Raw genomic sequence first — 20204 nt, forward strand, 5'->3', positions numbered from 1 at the left:
TCTTTAGAAGTGATCTCTCTCCTGAGCTGGATGGCTAATTGAATAAATAATTACCAAAGCACTTACTTTTAAAGCAAACTTCCATAAACACCTCACTAGTTCAACTAATGTTGAACCATATATACTCACACCTGCTTACCCATACCAGCAACCCTCCCATACTCAGTATTTTTGTTATGACTAACAAACCCATTCTAATAACTCAAATATAAAGCCTTAATTTGTATAGTCCATCTTCTGTAGAACTTTTTTTGTTTGCTTTTATTGTGAATTATGTGATAGTTTTACATGGGAGAACACCAGCTTTACATTCATCCTATCGTATTTTGTTTCATTGCAATGATTACAATTCCCTCCATGCATCATCAAACAACCTAAGGGTATACCCCGCAAGTCTTTCCCCAGCCATCAGCATACAAGCCCTCTCGCTCCCTGAGTTCAGAGTCCCCAGCCATCTGTAGCACAACTAAAAAGACTAAAGCCACTGTTTTCGAGTGAATTCTGACAAATAGGGACCCTACATTATTAGGTGTCTTACAGTTGGTTCAGACTCAGGGAACCTAGATTGTTAAAAGTGCTGTTTAGTCAGTTCTGACTCATAGCAACCAACCCTGTATAGGTTTCCAAGGAACAGCTGGTGGATAAGCCCTTACATACCTCCCTGTGTCTTTACCCGCCCTGTCAACGTCCCTCTTATCTGTTGCCCTGTGCGTCACTCAATTTAACACAAGTTTACCCTGTAGCCAATGAATTACTCTTCCTTTGCTCCCATCCCTTTTATGTGTTGTCGAGTTGGTTCCAACTTATACTGACCCTGTATAGGATTTCCAAAGAGTGGCTGGTGAGTTTGAACTGCCAACTTTGTTAGCAGTCCAGTGCTGATCCTACAACCATCAAAGAATGTTTCTTTTAGCATGAAAACTTTTTCTTGAGTTTTCACAGTAGTGGTCTCATACAGTGATTGACTAATTTCACTCAACATAATGTGCTTCAGGTTCATACATGTCATGAGGTATTTCAGAGATTCGTTACTCTTCACTGTTTAGTACGCCATTGTGTAGATAGCAAAGTTTAGTTATCCATTCTTCCGCTGATGGGCATTTACTCAGTCCCCGTATTTTTGCTGTTATGAATAGTGCAGTGAAGAAAAATGGATGTGCATATGTCTACACATGTCATGGTTACCAGGAAGGCACAGGAACAGACAGAACTACATCCCCTTGTTGCCAACCTCCAGGCCAGCTGAGAGTTTGCCTGTTTTTCTTCTTTCTTGCTGCTCTTGTTCAGCTTCTTTCAGTCAGCCCTCTTTCTTATTGTCTGAAGCTCAGGTTTCCAGGGTCACCACCTCTATATGTTGGCGGTTCAAGCTCACCAGCTGTTCCTCAGAAACGCTATACAGGGTTGCTATGGTTTGGTACCAACTTCATGGCACTTAACAACAACAACAAAACTTCAATATGTTTCATTTGGTCATTCTGTCTTTGTTGCAGAATACACCATAAACTTTCCTTTTGAGTAAATATTTTCAGGAGTTGTGCTGTGCCTCTATAGTATAAACACTGGACTGTTAACTATAATGTCAGCAGTGCAAATCCACCAACCACTCCTTAGAAACACTATACAGGGTTGCTGTGAGTTGTCACTGACTCAATGACACATAACAGCAAATCTTTTCTATAATATTTTTTCATTCAAAAATTTTTTTGATTATTATGTACATAAGGGAGAATAATAATGAACTTTACCAAACAGAAATCTGTTTTGTTTTATTTATACCCAAATAAAACCCTTCTTGAATTATTTTGTAAAAAATCCCAGACATCATCTTTCATTCTCTTACTTAAAATAACTAATTACAAATATTCAGCCAGTTTTCCTGTTTCCCCATTGTCATGTTTCGTTCAAATCAGGGAACCAGCAAGGCCCACATATTTGCATTTGGTTTCTATAAAACATGATATTTAGTTGCAGCTTGTTTAATTTTATGGTCATACCCTCTGTTGATATATATTTAGCCTGCTTGTACTTCTTCTGTTACAAATAATATTACAGGGAACATCATTGTAGTCGTATCTTTGTGTTTACTGAATAAAGTTGTAGAGTAAAGGTGGGATGAAACTTTGGTGTAAGTATGCCAAATTGTTCTCCAAAAATATGACATCAGGTTGTATTCTCACTAGCAGTTTATGAGTGCATTTTTACTCTGGTTGTTCAGTGCTGTTGAGTTGGTTCCGATTCATTGCATGTCAGAAAATTAATATCATAATAATTCATGAGATATAAAGACAACAGTTTAGCCAGTAGAAAGATAAAGGATTTGAGCATGCCTTTCACAATAAAAGAATGCCAGTGTTTTAGAAATACAGTGTATTAAAATAACTCCCACTCCTTCATAATTGAAGGAATGCTCATCAGGATAAAGTGTCATATTTTTCATCCAACAGACATTTAAAACTTTAAGCTATCATTGCAATATTTTGGTTGGAAGCAGTAGCTGTAGACATATGTGCAGTGTTATCTTTTTGCTTATTGTATTGTGCACAAAGTTGGTATGTTTGCTAAGATTATACATCTTGGTTTTCTAACAAATCTTCTAAAAATATTTAGGAATAATACTGAGTCCTTTAGTTTTGGAGGAAAAAAATAGTGAAATTTTTTGAGAAGTTACCTGTCAACAAGCACCGTTTCAAATGCTATTAATTAATTTTTGTATTAATTTAGTTTCTGCTACAAACAGCCTTTAGGTACAGGCAGATTATGGGCAACAGTTGGAGATAGCAGGTGTGGGAGGGAGGGAGCGTCAGGTGGGGATAGGGATTGAAGGCTGTGGATAAAGGAGCTTGGGTTCTATGGGACCTACTTAGAGGCAGATAAAAGGCAACCAAGAATTGTCCACCTGAAGGCTATGAACTCCCGCCTCTCTGTCCTGGGCACGGTTACCCTGCTGTGCATTTTGCTGCTCAGACAACCTGCAGGGAAGTGAAGTATGAAGACTAATGCAGTGGGGATGTTTGCTGTAGTGAGATGAGTTAGTCTTGTTTGAAATTACCGATTGCTTCTAAGATCTGGGAGGGGAAAAATTGTGATTTGGGGCTTCAGAAACATCTGCTGTTTAATTTTAATCCTTATAGTAATCTATCTTTATCAAATATTAATGCATTTATAATATTCCAGGCACTGAGTACTTTATAAATATCAATTAATGTGTACTATTCCCTAAGAGACAGGGCTATTATTCCATTTATAATTTAGGAAACAGTCACAGCATTCAAGAAACTTGACTGAGACCACAGAACTGGATCTAAATGTAACCCAGACAATCTGGTTCCAAAATCCCTCTTTAAGTACAATGCTACTGTCATTATGGAAATGAATTTATTGAGATTAAGCCACAACAAACTTTCCTGTGATGGGCTTATTGAGCCCAGCTTCTCTGGTTATCTGGAATTTAGAACATGAAAGGCAACTTTGACAGGTTGGTCTTCTCATGTATAAACCTTTCGGAGTAAGAAGTTTATATTTTATATATATATATATCCTCAGTTCTGTTGTCAGTCTTATCAAAGACAATAACACTTTGTTTTTTTTGTGATTTTTACATAGAATCTGATTTTTTCCCAAAGTGTTAATTTGCTATGGTTTTTATGGCTAGCATTTATTGAATACCTTCTGTGTCTCAGATACTGACTTAATAATTTTATCCTGCTTCTAAAAGTCTCTCAGTAGTGTGCTCTATATTGTAAGTCTGGTCATATTGTTGCTTAAAGAATAAACATGACCATAGATTTGGTGTTTTAATTGAGCTACTTTCTAAAAGGTCATTGTATGCTGTTATGTTGAGCATCAGTTTATGATTATACATTGTTACTGTTTATTCTGAAACTGCTCTTTTTGTGATGCCTTTGAATCAATTCACTAAGCTAGTTGGAAGACATAGTGGGAAATGGCAAAATTATTTTGTTAGACACAGATGTCTGAGTCTGTTTATGGTTGTTTAGGCAATAATACTATATCTAAATACTCTTGCAAGATCACCACCAACTCTTGTTGATGGTAGATTTGTCTTGATTTTTGGTTAAACTAGGAAATAGTTATAGATTTCTTTTGGTTTATCTATCTTACTTGGCAAATCCTGCTTACTAGGTACCATATACTGTTAAAAGTACTTGATACATAGTAACTCATTTAATGCTGTGGAAATATTATTATTTCTAGTTATAAATGAGGCAGGTGAGGCACAGAGTGGTTAAGAGTCCAAGATTAGCTAGCTAGTTGAGATTTGAACCCAGGGTGTCTAATTGCTGAGAATGTACTTTTAACTACTATGATACTAAAGTTCTTTCATTGTACCAGTGTGAATTTACTGGCCATATTTCTGCATCCCTGTTCTTAAGAAAAAGAAGGGAAACCCAATTCAGAGAAGCAAAGATTGTAAACCATAGCTGCTGATTTCATTGAGTGTTTTATGAACTTTATATTAGTGTTGGACATCTTCAGAAAATGTTTTAACTAAATTCTCTGCCTCTTGCTTTGCAGTTACTTATATCAGATTGCACATCTTGGAGATGATGATGAAGAACCTGAGTTTTCATCTGCTATGCCTCTAGAAGAAGGAGACACATTCTTCTTTCAGCCAAGACCCCTCAAAAACCTTGTGCTGGTTGATGAATTGGATAGCCTCTCTCCCATTCTATTTTGCCAGGTGTGGGCCTTTTTTTTTTTTTTTCCAGTCACCTCCACAATGAGCAGAGCAGAGCTAACTGGTTTTAAATATAAGATTTAATGAGGTTAAGTTTGTAGCTTTATAAGATAGACTTGTTAACATGTCTTTGAGCTCTCCGATATATAGAAGTGAAGCCGAAGTTTGGGAGCTAAAAAAATCCGCTGCATAAATTCTTAGAATTCTCTTTTTTTCTTTAGATTATAAAACTCCTCTTTAATGTAAAAAGTTAACATATAAAAAGTGAAGAGGTAAGAGGTGTTAGTTACTCTATGATGCAGTTGGTATTAATACCTTTTTACACCTTCTTGTGACTATTGCTTTCAGGCAGTTTTTCAGGATCTACAAACATGATTGTGTGATAATTGTTTTAATGTAATGTAAATAGGCTCAGATGCTGTATAATATTCTGAAATTGACCTTGTGTCAGAATAACAGTCTATTTATAGCTGTATTTATTTCATTTTAACACTTAGTTGCTCTTTAAAATGTTCCAGTGACTCAAATCAGTAACGTCTTAGTTACATCCCCAAGGTGGAAATTGAGGTGACATAGTATGAAGATTGTGTACTCAATTATAGCAAGTAAGGATTTTTCCATGGCATTGTGTACTGGATTGCTGGGGTTGGAGTCATCCCCCTGTTTAGTTGATCATGCTTCCAGTGGGAGAGATGCTTACTCATTGTGCTGGGGAAACAAGTCAGCATTCAGACACTCCCTGGTGTCATTAACCAGTCTGAAAAGAACTGCTTTTGTTTCCCTTTTGAGAATGGGTTAGTCCTGAGGGCAGCAGGAAAAAGTATGAGTAATTCCTAAAATGATGATAGTGATTTTTCTCTTTATTATTGGAATTTGAGAAAATAATTATGTAAATGATTTATAGATCAAGAATAAAATTAGGCCCAAGACCAAAGCTCTTGGTCATTCTTAAGGTCTGGAAGTGACCTCATCACCCCCTAGGGTCACCATTCAGCCAAGTCATAGATGGTTTATAGGGAGGCCAACAGGACTAGTAAGGGACCATAAAGTCGTCCAATGTTCAAGATAAGGAAAGATTTTCCTAAGGCCAGATTCAGAGTAAGTGGGAAAGAAGGAGCAGTGGAAACCAAAAAAGCAGAGAGGAAGTAGGATAAGTGATACTACACTTGAGATTGCAATCGAGTTGATATGAAGTGTTTCTTGAAAAAGTAGAATTAGGGTAAATTTTTGAGATAAGATTGGGTAAAGGAGAATGCAAATAAATATACAGGAAATCAGCTAAGTGCCAGGTTATCAATATGAAAACACTTGTATCTCATTGGTGATTGAAGAATCAGATGCAGAGTGGCCAACTCCATTATAGAAGCATCTGTAGATAAATAGAAGACAGCTATCAGTCTAATAAACAACAGGTCTAATAAAATTTTTAAGTGTAATCATGTATTGCTTAACATGAGACATTTTGTAAAATACGATGTTAGGTGATTTGGACCTTTTAAAAACACTATTGTCTACTGATAATACTCTGTAGTGATGAGGGTAAATGATAATTAGAGGTGTGCCATGATATGAATAAGTCATAGAAACTGATAACATGGTAGTATTTTTTGTTGTGGTGCTGTAGGATAAGCACTCGACCACAAGGTCAATTTGAACGGCCAAGTCAGTGGTCAGCCTCTCCAGCTGCTCCTTGGAAACCCTATACAGGTTTGCTATGAGTTGGAATTGACTTGACAGCACTTAACTATTTATTTATTTGGGCTTTTTTTTTTTTTAATGTTTATTATTGTGAATTTAAATGAAGGTTTATAGACAGAATCATCAACTTTATAGTCAACAAATCATACCTGGTCTCAGCTCAGTGATTACAATCCTCCCCATACAACAAGGTATCCCATGTCCTCCCTGTGGTTCCTAATCTCATTCCACCTACCTTCCTATCCCTTCTCAATTTTGTCCTTAACAAAACAATTTGCCTTTTGATTTTGAAGTCCATGGTGAGCATACCTTGCCTAGTGCTTTTGTACTCGAGTATAAACCTTTCTGTTTTTTGGCTGAAAGCTGGGACACGAAGGTGAGACCCTTTCTAGATCTGCAGGCTGGTTGAGGGTCATAGTCTCAGGTTCCCCCAGTGTTTTCCTGATGTGTAAACCCTGTCCTTTTTTTTTTTTCTTAATGATTGTGAGTTTTGTTCCACATTTTCTCCCATTCTACCCGGGACTCTGTTAACGTGGTAACTGGGCACCATCTAGTTCTTTTGGAGTTGTGGAGACTGATGTTTGCATTTTCTATTAGTGCGTTGGAGTAGTTGGTTGCAAGCTTCTTCAGTTCTTATCACTCTCCTTTCTTCTGCACATGGAAGGACCAGTAGCTGTACCTCAGAAGCGCTTTCAAGATCCCAGATGCTAGTCACTATACTAGGATGTCAAACATTGTCTTTGTGGATTATGTTACACCAGTTGAACATGGGGTCCTGTGAAATTATGGTCCTGATTGAGATGTTTGATAATATCCAGGAAGCACTCATGTTCCCCCTCTGTGTATTCTACCACATTGGCACTTGTGTAGATACTCATGTACAAATACACTTTTTCATACTCTTATATGTTTGTGGGATAAATGAATATATATGTATCTTCCTTATCCATTCAGCCTATAACATGGTAGTTTAATGTCTACATTACATTGCTAAATTCCAATTTGTGATTATCAGATAATACTTCCTCACAGACTGTAAAAGGCCCTTTACTAACTTGAAAATTGATTCAAGCTTTTTATTAGTAATTGCAAATTATCTTGCTGCTTAAAACTGGTTTGCTTTTTGGAAAATAGGGGTTCTGTACACTGAAGATTAAGAGTTGGGCGTGAAAATTTTAGCACAAGTAGACATTTGTTCTTTTATTTCCTGTGTAGATAGCTGATCTGGCCAATGAAGACACTCCACAGCTGTATGTGGCTTGTGGAAGGGGACCTCGATCATCTCTGAGAGTTTTAAGGCATGGACTTGAGGTAAGATTGGAATTTCCCAACCACTTTCCGGGCTTGGGGAAAGCATTGACAGGGAAGCCTATGACTTTGATGTATTTATTTTTTACCAAAAAAAGAAAATTATTTTCTATCGCACCTGGGAGTTTATATGATTTTAGTTCTTATATTTAGGTTAATCGATCCATCTTAAGTTAAGTTATGGGTATGATGTGAGGTATGAGTCTAATGTCATTCTTTAGCATTTGGTAATCCAGTTGTCCCAGCATTAGTTTGATACTATTCTTCCTCATTGAATGAACTTGGTTGACATTCTTATTGAAAATTAGTTGGTTGTAGATGATATAGTTCTGGATTCTCAGTTTTATCCCACTGATCTTATATACCTGTCAAAACATCAAACTATTCCATTAGGCATGTCTGCTGCTAAAGACCTCTTTAAAGTATTAAGGAGCAAAGATGTCACTTTGAGGACTAAGTTGCACCTCACACAAGCCATGATATTTTCAATTGCCCCATGTGCATGTGAAAGTTGCACCATTAATAATGACCATGGAAGAATAGATGCATTTGAATTGTGGTCATGGAGAAGAATATTAATATTGAAAGTACTATGAGCTGCCAGAAGAACATACAAGTATAGCCAGAATGCTCCTTAGAAATGAGCATTCATATCATGTCAAGAATGACTGACCAGACCCTGGAAAAGGAGATGTTTGGTAAAGTACAGGGTTAGCAAAAAAGAAGATCCCCTATGAGATGGATTGGCAGCAACAAATGGGCTCAAACATAACAATTGAAGGTGGCTCAGGACCTGACGTTACATCATTCTGTTATGCATAGGGTTGCTGTGCGTTGGAACAGTCTGGTCAGCACTTAACAGCAATGATACGCCAGCATCATAACTCTTTGGATTATTGTATAGCTTTATAGTACATTTTGAAAACAGGAAGTGTAAGTGTTATGCCCAGAATTCAGGGTCCCCAAAGACCACCCAGGAGCCGTGTACCGATGCAAATACATAAAGGTTGTTTAATCAAGCTCGAGCCAGGTCTCTAACCTTATCCAACATTTCGGAATAGGGAAAGAGCCCCGAATTCATTGTCTGCAGGGTTTTTATAGAATTTTCAAACAGCTCAGGTTTCTCAGCTTTACAATCTTTGGATTGGTTAACAATTGGCAAACTATGAGATGTTACAGTTTAATTGGTCAGGACTGGTGGTCTTTGTTCTTAGGCTAGGGTAAAGGAAAACATCTGGCCTCTGGCCTTGAGCTGCCTGGCTCTTTATGCATACATCATTTTCTTGGAGCTAGAGTACGTGTTCAGGCTAATGTACAGAATGGAGATTGACCTTGCCTCTGAAGGGAACTAATAACTGAGGCCTTGTCTATTTAAAATGCTTTCCTGAGCCTGACTAGAGTTTAGTCAAGCAGTTTCTAGGTAGGCAAAATCAGTTTGGTCCTTACATAAGTCCTACTTTCATTTTCTTGTTGTTTTCAAGATTGTCTTGACTTTGTTGGGGATACCTCTTGGAATTCCGTAAGAATTTGAGAGTTGGCTTTTCCTTTTCTGCAAAAAGCTTTTGGAGTTTTAATAAGGATTGCTTTGAATTTTGGGAAGTATTTGACCTCTTAACGATGTTGTTGAGTGCTGTTGAATCAGTTCTTAATCATAGCGACCCTGTCTAAGGTTTCCAAAGAACAGCTGGTGAGTTAAACTGCTGACCTTGTGGTTTGCAGTCCAGTGCTGATCCTATAAGCGCCACACGAGGAGTCTTTAAACAATATTATTGTTAAGTGCTGGGGAGTTGTTTTTGACTCATAGTGACCCTATATACGATTTAAGAGGAGCGGTTGGTCAGTTTGAACCACCGAACTTTCAGTTCAAACCAACCTTACAGACTAGTGCTTATCCTGCAGTACCACATGACTCCTAACAATATTTGTTGTTGTTGGTAAGTGCTGTTCAGTTGGTTCCAACCCATAGCGACCCTGTATAGGGTTTTTGAGGAGCAGTTAGTGAGCTTAAAGAATAACCTTGCAGTTCAGACCGATTTTGCAGTCCATTGCATTAACCCACACCACCACACCAGGACTCCTTAACAATATTAAACACGGGCTATTCCATTTATAAGGAGCTCTGGTAGCATAGTGGTTATGAACCAGGCTGCGAACCGCAAGGTCAGCAGTTCGAAACTACCAGCTGTTCTGCAGGAGAAAGATGAGGCGTTCTGCTCCCGTAAAGATGTACAGCCTTGGAAACCCTGTACAGGGTTGCTATGAGTCAGAACCGACTCCTCGGCACATAACAACAACAACATTCCATTTATTGGAGTAATGGTGTGGCGCTATAAAATAAGCACAAGGTTGGTAGTTGGTGGTTCAGTCCCACTAGCCGCTCCTTGGAAACCCAATACAGGGTTGCTATGAGTCAGATGTGACTTGAGGGAACTTAACAACAACAACAAATTTTGTTTATTTAGATTTTACTTCTTTTGACAGTATTTTCTAGTTTTTGGTGTATGAGTTTTCACCTCCCCTATTAAATTTCTTCCTAGGTGTTTTATTTTTTTATGTGCTATTGCAAATAGAATTGGTTTAATTTTTTTCTCCAAAGCGACCCTGTACAGGCCTAGCTCCTAACTGCATGGCTTCGTACTCCCAGAGATCAGGGTCTGTACTGAGACTGGAGGAGATTGGGAGCTGGCCACACCTTTGTTCACAAGGGTGAGCATGGGGAACAACAAAAACAAATCGCTCCTGTGTGACTGTGTTCTGCCCTTGCCTACCTTCTGTTGCCAAAGCTGCTTAAAAAAGTTCAAGATGGCTGTGCTCTTTTGGCTGACCATTCCTCAAGTCAGTCTCTCGCTGTCCTGGCTCAGTTGTGACAATCACAATTAATCCTGCTAAAAATTACTCACAGTTGAATCCTATCACCATCATCCCTTTTACCAAACTCATCTATAAAAGAGAAATCTATTCAGTGGAAATTCAACCATACATCCCTTATTCTATAACTAAGCACACTTATGAAAGCTTGTAAGCCAAACACTTTATGCCTTTGTAGCCGCGCCCCCCCCCCCCATTTTTGCTAGCCAATGTCTAAATTGCCCATCCGAATCAACCCTGAGGAAACAAACTTATTCCTTGATAAGGGAGAATCTTTCTGTTCCTGTTGGTCTCTGTGTTTTTGTATGTGTGTGACTTAGAGTTTAATATAAATGTTTTCATGTTACGCGCACGTAACTTACAAATAGGCAATTTCAAACACTTGGATCACTTTTTCTTCACAGTTATGCTGTGTTGCTGCATAGTTATATTTAACTCAGTTTTCTTAATAAGGAAAATGTTTATTACCTCAATTAGCAGGTATTTTCTCTAAGCTAGTTGTTGAGTCAATTCTGATTCCTAGCAACCCTGTGTATTCCAGAATGGAACACTGCCTGGTCCTATGCGTCCCTGACAGTCCATCCTATGTTTGAGCCCATTGTTGCAGCTCTTTTGTCAGTGCATGTACCAAACATGATATCCTTCTCTAGGACATGGTCTCTCCTGATAACATGTCCCAAGTAGGTGGACAGAGTGCTGCCATCCTTATTTCTAAGGAGCATTCTGGCCATATTTCTCCCAAGACATATTTGTTTGTTCGTTCTTCTGACAGTCTTTGGTATATTTCTGGGTCTTTAAAAATATGTATTTAATTTAATTAACTTTTTATCTTAGAATGATTTCTGGTTTGCAGAAAAGTTACAAAGATACTAACTTTTGTATCCAGATAGTAACTTTTGTATCCAGAGTTTTGTATCCGGTATTCCCTTATAGAACATTTAGTTCATCTTAGATACTTCATTTGCCCATATGTTGGAGGATGACCTACAGTATATTCAAGAGGTTATCAAATCTAATTTTAAGGAGCACAAAAGTCTAGTAAGAAAGAAACATTTCCTTATTTCACTAAAGTTCCCTAAGACATAGTGATAGATTTCTTTGAGAGCTTATAGGTAGGAGGGAGACAAGGTATGGTGTGTGAATTGATCCATAAAGCGAGGTGGTATTTGACCTTATGGGAGCTAGGGGAAGAAATGGGATGTTAGCTTGCCTATTTTGTTCCTGAATGTTTACTTCCCTTTCTGAGGAGGACAGGAATGCCATACCCAGAGTAATCATGGGTCTGCCTGGAGCAACCGTATCCAAATGTGTATTCCGTAACTTCTTGTTAAATTTCTTTTGGGGACTGCTAGCAGTTCGAAACTACCAGCTGTTCCGCGGGAGAAAGATGGGGCTTTCTGCTCCCGTAAAGATTTACAGCCCCGGAAACCCTGTACAGGGTCACTATGAGTCAGAACCGACTCCATGGCACATAACAACAACAGCTTTTATTTTGTTTGTTCTTACATCTTAAATAGCTAGTTCCAGTCTCTTTCTCAACTTATTTTTTTGTTGAGACTATATACAGCAAAATATAACATCAATTTTACAATGTCTGTATGTATAATTTACTGACATTGACTATATTCTTGGAGTTGTATAACCATTCTCAGTCTTTCTTTTCTGAGTTGTTTCTCCCTTATTAACTTAACGTTCACTGCATCCTGAGTTTCCTATCTGAGTCTTTTGAGTTGCTATTGTTATTTTTATCCCATATAGGTGGTTCTTAAAAGAGTTTAATGCTCAAGGCAGATGGTTTTCACTAGTGAGGCTAAACTTTTGTTTAGCTTTGGGAAGACTCCAGGGGCAAGTTTTGGTTTAAGGTTTAAAGATGATCGATCTCCGGGCATTAGTTTCAGGGTTTCATCCAGTTTATGGTCACAAGAAGTCTGGATTCTATGCAAATCTGCAATTTTATTCTGCATTTTCTCCCTTTGATCAGGAGTCTTTGATTAAAATGTTCAGTGATGGTAGCTGGGCATCATTCAGTTCTTCTGGCCTCAGGACAATGGAGGCAGTTGTTTATTGAGGCAATTAGCCTTTGGGGCTTTTTTCCCCTAGGATAGTTGTAAGCAAGCAGCTGTGTTCCATTGCTCATTGGATTTGTGATTTGCCTCCTTTCCTGTCAGGTGTCGGAAATGGCCGTCTCTGAACTACCTGGTAATCCCAATGCTGTCTGGACAGTGCGTCGGCACATTGAAGGTAAGCAACCCATTCCCAACAGTGAAAATGAGGGTCTGGGTGCCTTTGTTATAGAAGGCTACATTCATTATATTTCTGTATCACTTTCATCTAGCACCATTTACTAGAAACTTTTTTCTGGCCCAACATAACATGTTTTTGAGTTGATCGGTGAGCATACCTTTGCTTACTTTATTTTGTGCATGTGGGTGAAGAGGCTTAGGGAAGCTTTTTATTTTATTCTATTTTTTTTAATGTTTTATTGTGAATTATATGATAGTTTACATGAGAGAACTTTAATTTTACATTCATTCTACTGTATATCGTGTCATTGCCATGGTTCCAATCCCCTCCATGCATCATCAACCGACCAAAGGGTATACCCTACAAACCCGCCCCCTACACTCGCCCCCCGCCCATTCTTTAGCACACAGTCCCTCTCCCTCTCTGGATCCAAAGCCCCCCAGCCGCTTCATCACTCCACGTCATCGTCTCTGCCACTATTTCGGCCCTCGCTGCTTCTCTGGGTAGGGTCCTGCTCTCGGCTCTTCTCCGTTGATGGTCCTAGAGACCTCTGCTCCTAGACTGGAGAGTTAATCACTCCCTTCCTTGCAATAAAACGTCTACCTTTACATTTCCAACCCTCACAATCAGTCCTGATAACAATTATTCACTATTGTTTCACAAGTGACCCATCTGCATTTCACTTCATCAGCTCCGCCTAGACAGATTGGATAGTACTCACTGGAGATTCTGCCTTCCTCCATACCCCCTGGCTCTAGGTCCCCTCTTGAAAGCTTGTAAGCCAGTCACTTCTTGCCTTTGTAGTCCCCCCCCCATGTCCAAGTTGCCCATCTCTGTCTACTCTGTGTGTGGAGGGGGTGGGAACAATTCTTGCTATAATGATTTATTCCCTCTTTTGTGTTACTGCATCCATAGGTGTAGGTTAAGTTCATCAAATTGTATCAGATTACTCTTTTTTTCCCTCTTCTTTTTTCTCCTGGTTGAGGTCTGATCCTCCAGTCATCGAAGCTAGGTCAAGTGGGTACCATCTGCACGTGTGGGTGTTCTTGTGCATATGCCCTCTCTTCCTATTGGCTGGTAGCTTCACTCTCCACTGTAATCCTCTGTGGCCACGCCGCTGACTCTGGGCCCAGGAGTCCCCAGGTCTCTTAGGGAAGTTATTAATGAGTGCATATGTACTTCAGTCTCTGTGTGATGTCCTTTGGCTTTTTATATTCACCTTTACGGTATCAGTTCCATTCCTGTATAAGAAGCATGATGTGAAGGCAAGTTGTTTCTTACTCATTTTTCTTCAGCTGTTCTCTTCTATTGTGCTGAAACCAAAGTCAGTAGGGAAATCAAGATACTCTCCTAGGTAGTAAGAAATGTGTTAAAGTTATTAACTGCTCTATGGGTGTAGTTATGCTCAAGGAATGTAGAGATCGATTTTATGGAATAAAAATTTAGAATCAGTTGAAAGGTGGAAAGAATGAGTAGGAGGGAAAAGGAGTCTAATTTCCTGAGTAAAAATGGTCACCTCATCTTATATAAAGGGGAAATGCATTATGGTGCAACAGCAAATTCTTCTGTTTCAATCTCCTATGACTAGAACACAGTTCTCATTTTTCCTTTATTCATTTTATGACTGTAGATTATTTCCAAAACTCCATTTTCCTCTTGTTCCCTCAGGAATGTGGGACTGGTGAGTAAGATCACCCTGGCCAGCATACCAGTCTTTTTCAACAAAACAGCTGTCTTCTTACTGATAATTAGATGTTCTGGTTGTGGGAGTTGAGCATTGTAGGGGGTTGGGGGGTGCCTCTTTCTGTTAGTGGTATACACATTTTGGTGGGTTTTTTTTCAAGTAGGAATAAAATCTGAGTTGCATAGAAAGAAAAGCAAAAGTGAGTAAGAAATTAGTAGGCTCGTTTTATATGTGAGTCCTTGATACATAAGGTAATTATTAGAAAATTGGGTTTGAAAGTTTCCAACTTGTTTATAATATCAACATAAAGAAGCTGGTCAGTGTTGATGCTCATCTTTTAGATTGGTAGCTTATTGATATTATGGCTCTTGAAAACATTGCCAGTAGTATTTGAATTAGAAAGATCCTTTGGCATAAATCAATCAACATACTCTTTAATATAATAAGCATGCCTTTTCTTTTTAAATAAGCTTTTAATTTAAAAATAGATTTAGATTACCAAAGTTAATGCCTTGTTTTTAAGAAGGCAGAAATTGTGACTCATAGGAATTTCCCAAGATATAGTACATGACTCTGACTAATAGGGCCTTAAAATCCTCTCTTTGGAATCTCAATCAGTAATGATTTTGACTTACTGTAGTGGGAGTCGCTGGATCCTGCTGGTTTTTCAGGATAAATACTATGAGTGTTATGCTTATCCTGCTGTCTTTATCGAAGGATAAAGATAGGATCTTTGCCATCACAGCACTTACCATTCAGAAAAAAACAGGCCTAGCATATAAAATGAACTTTTATTATTTTATTATTTTGTTGTGATGAGAGACATAATTATGTTGTCAGGAGGAGTTAGAAAAGAGCTTTTGGGTCTACCTTTGAGAATCACAGAAGGCTTTTTGGAAGAGGTGACATAGTTGCTAGACAGTATATTGCTTGATGAAACTTGTAGCTGAAAAATTTTCTTCTCTATTATTAAAGGAGTTCTGGTGTGGTGCTGTGAGTTAATGCACCAGACTGCAAAGCCGTTTGAACTGCTAATTCAGCGGTTCAAGCTCACCAGCTGCTCCTTGGAAACCCTATACAGGGTTGCTATGGGTCAGAACTGACTCAACGGCACTTAACAACAAAAACAACATTATGATTAAATACTAAAATCTAATGAACTAGTAAATTGTACTCTTTGAAAACTGTAATCAGCCCTATCACCCACAAAAACAGGTTAGGTTTTTCTCATCATTCTTTTTCCAGATAACCCCCATTTACAGTTGAGTGAACATCCCTTCTGCCCACATGTACTGCAGTCTTCCAGGCAAATACTAACGTTGGCTGGTACCTGGTGATGCACACTACCAATACCAAGCCTTTTTTTCTCTTCCACAGGTGGCTGGTGAAGGTGCTGATCACCACAGGTGTGTACCTACTGCTAGGGTCTGCCTTGGGGTCTTGTAGTATACCCAGGGAGAGGAACCTGCACAATATATGAGGCCTGATGGTATCTCTCAGAGGGTAACTTTGCAGTTAGAAGTGCATTATTATAATGAGTCACACCCATCTACCTTTACATTAAGTGCTCCTGAGACAAGAATTGACTTTTCTTACTTCTTCCACAGAACGTGGAAAATAATGACTAGTTTGCCTTTCTAAGTGATAGCTAGGAAACCCTACCTTCATACTTTCCCTAGAGTTTTGTTCCAGATGTACAGACTGAAAAAACCAAAGAAAGCTTTCGTGTATATTCAGGACTGTTATAAGACAAGACAGTTAGTTTTGAGCATGAGTTATAGGTGTAGTCAGGTGTAGTCACCTCATCATTTGGTGTGAGCTGTTTAGAGAGCTTCAGCATGCTCACACAGGGAGATTTCCTATTTGAATGACACTTTAATGATGTATTCTCACACCCTTAAAATTCTTCATTAGTATTCTTTTATGAGGTTTGTAACCCCTGTAAAAATGCTAACATGGCCATTTATAATCATTCACCATAACTGAAGCTTTATATTGTTCAGAAATACAGCTTTTAAGTTGTAACCTTCCTGGAACATATGAGCAACAAATCTACTGGTCCTGCTAGCCACAGAACGGGAGAGGTGAACGTTAACAGTGCTTAATATTTACAGGGAATGTGCTTCCAGACACCAATTATTGCTCTCTTACTTTTTGGAATTTACCAGCAAAAGCAAGACCCATTTAAGTCCATTAGCCATTTCTCTTCCTTTCTGAATGGTGTGTAGGCTCAGTTAAAAGGGAAGATAAGAACCCACTCAGCCTTCCTCCCTCCCTCTTCCCATTCTCATGGATTTAAGTCAAAGTTTACTGGCCTGGAAAGTTTTCTGGAAGCCACTTTTCCACTTGGCCCAAGGAAGAGACCTACTAGAGCCCTTTATTATTTTACTTTAACTTTCTGTGACACAGCTTTTAAGGTATTATGTTCTAATGAGAATGTGGAAAAGGATACAATGTTCATATCATGATAAAATTTGTTATTTTGACACACCAAATTTCTAGTTAAAAATTTGAGAGCTTAGAATAAAAGGACCCCAGGTTGGAGTCATGTGCTTACTGATTTTGGTTTTATTGTAAGCCATTAAAAGACCTTCATTACAGGAGCAACCATGTTCTTCATATTTTATGACATGAACAGTGCTAAATCTTCAAAGCTGTCCTGTAAAGTATTCCCAAAACATTTGATATGAGTTGATGGATATGACAAATAATCCAAAATCCAGGTGTTAGCTTGTCCAGTGTTTGTTATGATTTGGAAACAGAACCCTTATTCTTTAGGTTCTGTACACCCACTGGGAAACATCTCTGGTCTTTGCATTTATTGCCCAGCACAACATGTATTATTAACTGGAACATGTTGTCACAACTTTCTACTCAAAAATGCTGATTTTGATGTCTCACATTTGCTTTATGTCCTACTATTAGGTCCCAGTATTATTACTATATGCAACACTAATAATAGATCTTCCCCTGGCCCCTCAGATTCTGCTGTGCTGCTCTAGTAACCTCAACTGAACAAAATGTGGATAGGATGGATCAGTGCTAGATAGGCGTTGGGCTCTCGACAGGGAGGGACTCAGCCCACTGGAGGGTCTCTCAGCTGCTTCTTCTAGGAGTGAGGCTCCATTCATATTTAATACCTTGAATGCTTGTTCTGTCCCTTGTTTTCCTGGTTTTTGAGTAAGAGAGAGTAGGGAACAGATACAGAACATTCAAATGTGTAGTAGGAAAATCTCAATTCTACTTTAACATGACTTTTACTCAGCATTTGCTAAGCTTTATGCCAGATTTGTGCTGATTCATACAGGGGGTTGTATGGGAAATCAATGTCCTTTAAGCTATGAAATTTACATGAGAAACTCTTGGAGTTGTCTTATACTTCAGGGTCTCTGAAGTCCTTGAGAAGCTCTTTAGTGTTTGTTTATCTAACTATATTTCATTAAATGAAAGGACATTCTAATAGGATTGCTCATAACCACTAGATTGTTGTATTTTTAAATAGTGGAAAAACCAGAAAGGTCAAAGACCAACCATATAAATAACAGCCCTCTATGTACCACTTCCTAGTTATCTAGTGTTTTTACATTATTCCTCTTGGGACATGCAAGCATTCTCAATTTCCAAAGTCTAGAATGGCTTGTCTCACAGAAGCTTAAGTAATCTCTGTTTTATTCATTCAAGCATGTGTTCCCACATAAACTTCTTTTGGAATAAGCTGGGGAGTTTTCCTGAGTAATGATTGGCAACTGGTAGAAATAAATGAACTCTGTCTTATATTAAAGCCCTGGTGGTTTCCTGGTTAGCTAAAAATTTGGTAGTTCATGGTATAAGCTGCTGTGTTTGTGCCTCTCCCTATTATCTATAGAAAGCCTTAGGGAAGAGGGAATGTTGACTTCATATGAAAGACTGGTAAATCTGCTCCCATAAAGATTACAGTCTAGAAAACCTTGTGCGTCACTATGAGTTGGAATCAATATGACAGCCCCTAAAAGTAACAGCAGCTTCAGTGAAAATTACTATTGTAACACTAAGTATGTCCACACCTCTCATTCTCTTGCTAGGTCCTCTTTCATTATCCCAGCAAATGTTTCAAGTAAATAACTAATTTCTGAGATATGAGAGGTGTACATATACAATCAATGAATTTAGAGATTAAAGTAAGCAAAACGTATCTACAGGCTGTTGTGATCCTTGGTTATCTTTTTGATCATCCTGTGTTTATTTGCCACATCACTGTGTGTGATAACTACACATAGAAGTGCCTTGGAAAGTTTCTGAGAGAAAGCTCTTAATGTGTTTCATTTGGTTTTCTAACTACAGATTCTTAGCTAACCAACTCCTGTTGTTTCTTTTCCTTTTTCAGATGAGTTCGATGCTTACATTATTGTGTCTTTCGTGAATGCCACCCTTGTATTGTCCATTGGAGAGACTGTAGAAGAAGTAACTGATTCTGGGTTCCTTGGTACCACCCCAACTCTGTCCTGCTCCTTGTTAGGTGATGATGCCTTGGTGCAGGTGAGGAATCTCAGAGCTTGTATTCTCACTCAGTTTACTTTGCCATCATCTTGTCTTCATGGTATAGGCAGCTGTGTTTGTGCTCTCCCTATCCTCATCTGCAGAAAGCCTTAGGGAATAGGGAATGTGCTTTTCCAACAGAGTTGCAATGATGAGAATTACATCTTTAAGATTTTAAATAACTTAGCTGCTCACTTGAAGACTAGAGCACATAATAATAGCTCCTTTCTGTTGCTGTTTCCTTGATTGTTATAGAGATATATCATTCCTGCTTTCATCATATTACAAATATTTTGTTCATGATCTTTGAACTTTTTTGAATTAGACACTGCAGAACAAACTTTTCTTTTAAGTTGACCTTGCCTGAGTCTTTTGACCCAACTGGCACCTTAAAAGCTCCAGCTCCAGATCTGATGGAGATGAAGGTCATTCCTTCTGTTACTGGCTCCAGGTGTATCCAGATGGCATCCGGCACATACGAGCAGACAAGAGAGTCAATGAGTGGAAGACTCCAGGCAAGAAAACCATTGTGAAGTGTGCGGTGAACCAACGGCAAGTCGTGATTGCTCTGACAGGAGGAGAGCTGGTCTATTTCGAGATGGATCCCGTATGTTATTTAAATATGCAACAGTGGGGATTTCTAAAGTTTCAGGAAATACAGATAGGAATAATAGTCCTGCCATTTAGATGATACTCAAACACCAGAATTGCAGGTTTCCATAACCAAGTCTGGGGCCTCATTTTCCCAGGGTAGAGAAAGTTGACGTCTTATTTAATTATTAGATGCCGGTTTAAAAACTAAACACTTGTTTTCTTGTATTTGTCATACTATTTTTCCACCTTATATTTGGCATCGATACATGCCTGCAGTTTGCATCCATTTTAGAAATTCTTTTGAACAGGTTCTATTTAAAAGGACGTTGAGTGTACTTAAGTATCTTATGCTCAGAATGTCTGTAGACATGGTCACCTTGTTGAAAAACTAAAGTGACTACCGGTATAACTAACAGGTTTCATTTGCTTTGTCTTTAACCCTCATAATTTGAATTCCCTTTTGTCAAAAGTATTCTCATGAACACAAAATTCTAGTTTGCTGAGAGCTTAACTGAGTTAACCAAATTTGTAATCAGTGAAATTGCCAAAGGTCTCTTGATTTTCTTGTCAGTGGGAGGTACTAATTGTATTTGC

General features: G+C 38.5%; 1 protein-coding gene across 1 annotated transcript in view; it reads left to right on the forward strand.

Moving 5' to 3' along the window:
* The window catches only part of SF3B3 (splicing factor 3b, subunit 3, 130kDa), a 50169-nt gene that overhangs the window by 14046 nt on the left and 15919 nt on the right, over positions 1-20204 (forward strand). Inside the window, exons 9-13 of the mRNA XM_006860181.1 lie at positions 4537-4702; positions 7613-7708; positions 12742-12814; positions 18865-19016; positions 19468-19623. Coding sequence (XP_006860243.1) covers positions 4537-4702; positions 7613-7708; positions 12742-12814; positions 18865-19016; positions 19468-19623 — 643 coding nt within the window. The remainder of the gene's footprint in view (positions 1-4536; positions 4703-7612; positions 7709-12741; positions 12815-18864; positions 19017-19467; positions 19624-20204) is intronic.

The sequence above is a fragment of the Chrysochloris asiatica genome, unplaced genomic scaffold (genome assembly GCF_000296735.1).
Source record: "Chrysochloris asiatica unplaced genomic scaffold, ChrAsi1.0 scaffold00037, whole genome shotgun sequence".
Taxonomy (NCBI): Eukaryota; Metazoa; Chordata; class Mammalia; order Afrosoricida; family Chrysochloridae; genus Chrysochloris; species Chrysochloris asiatica.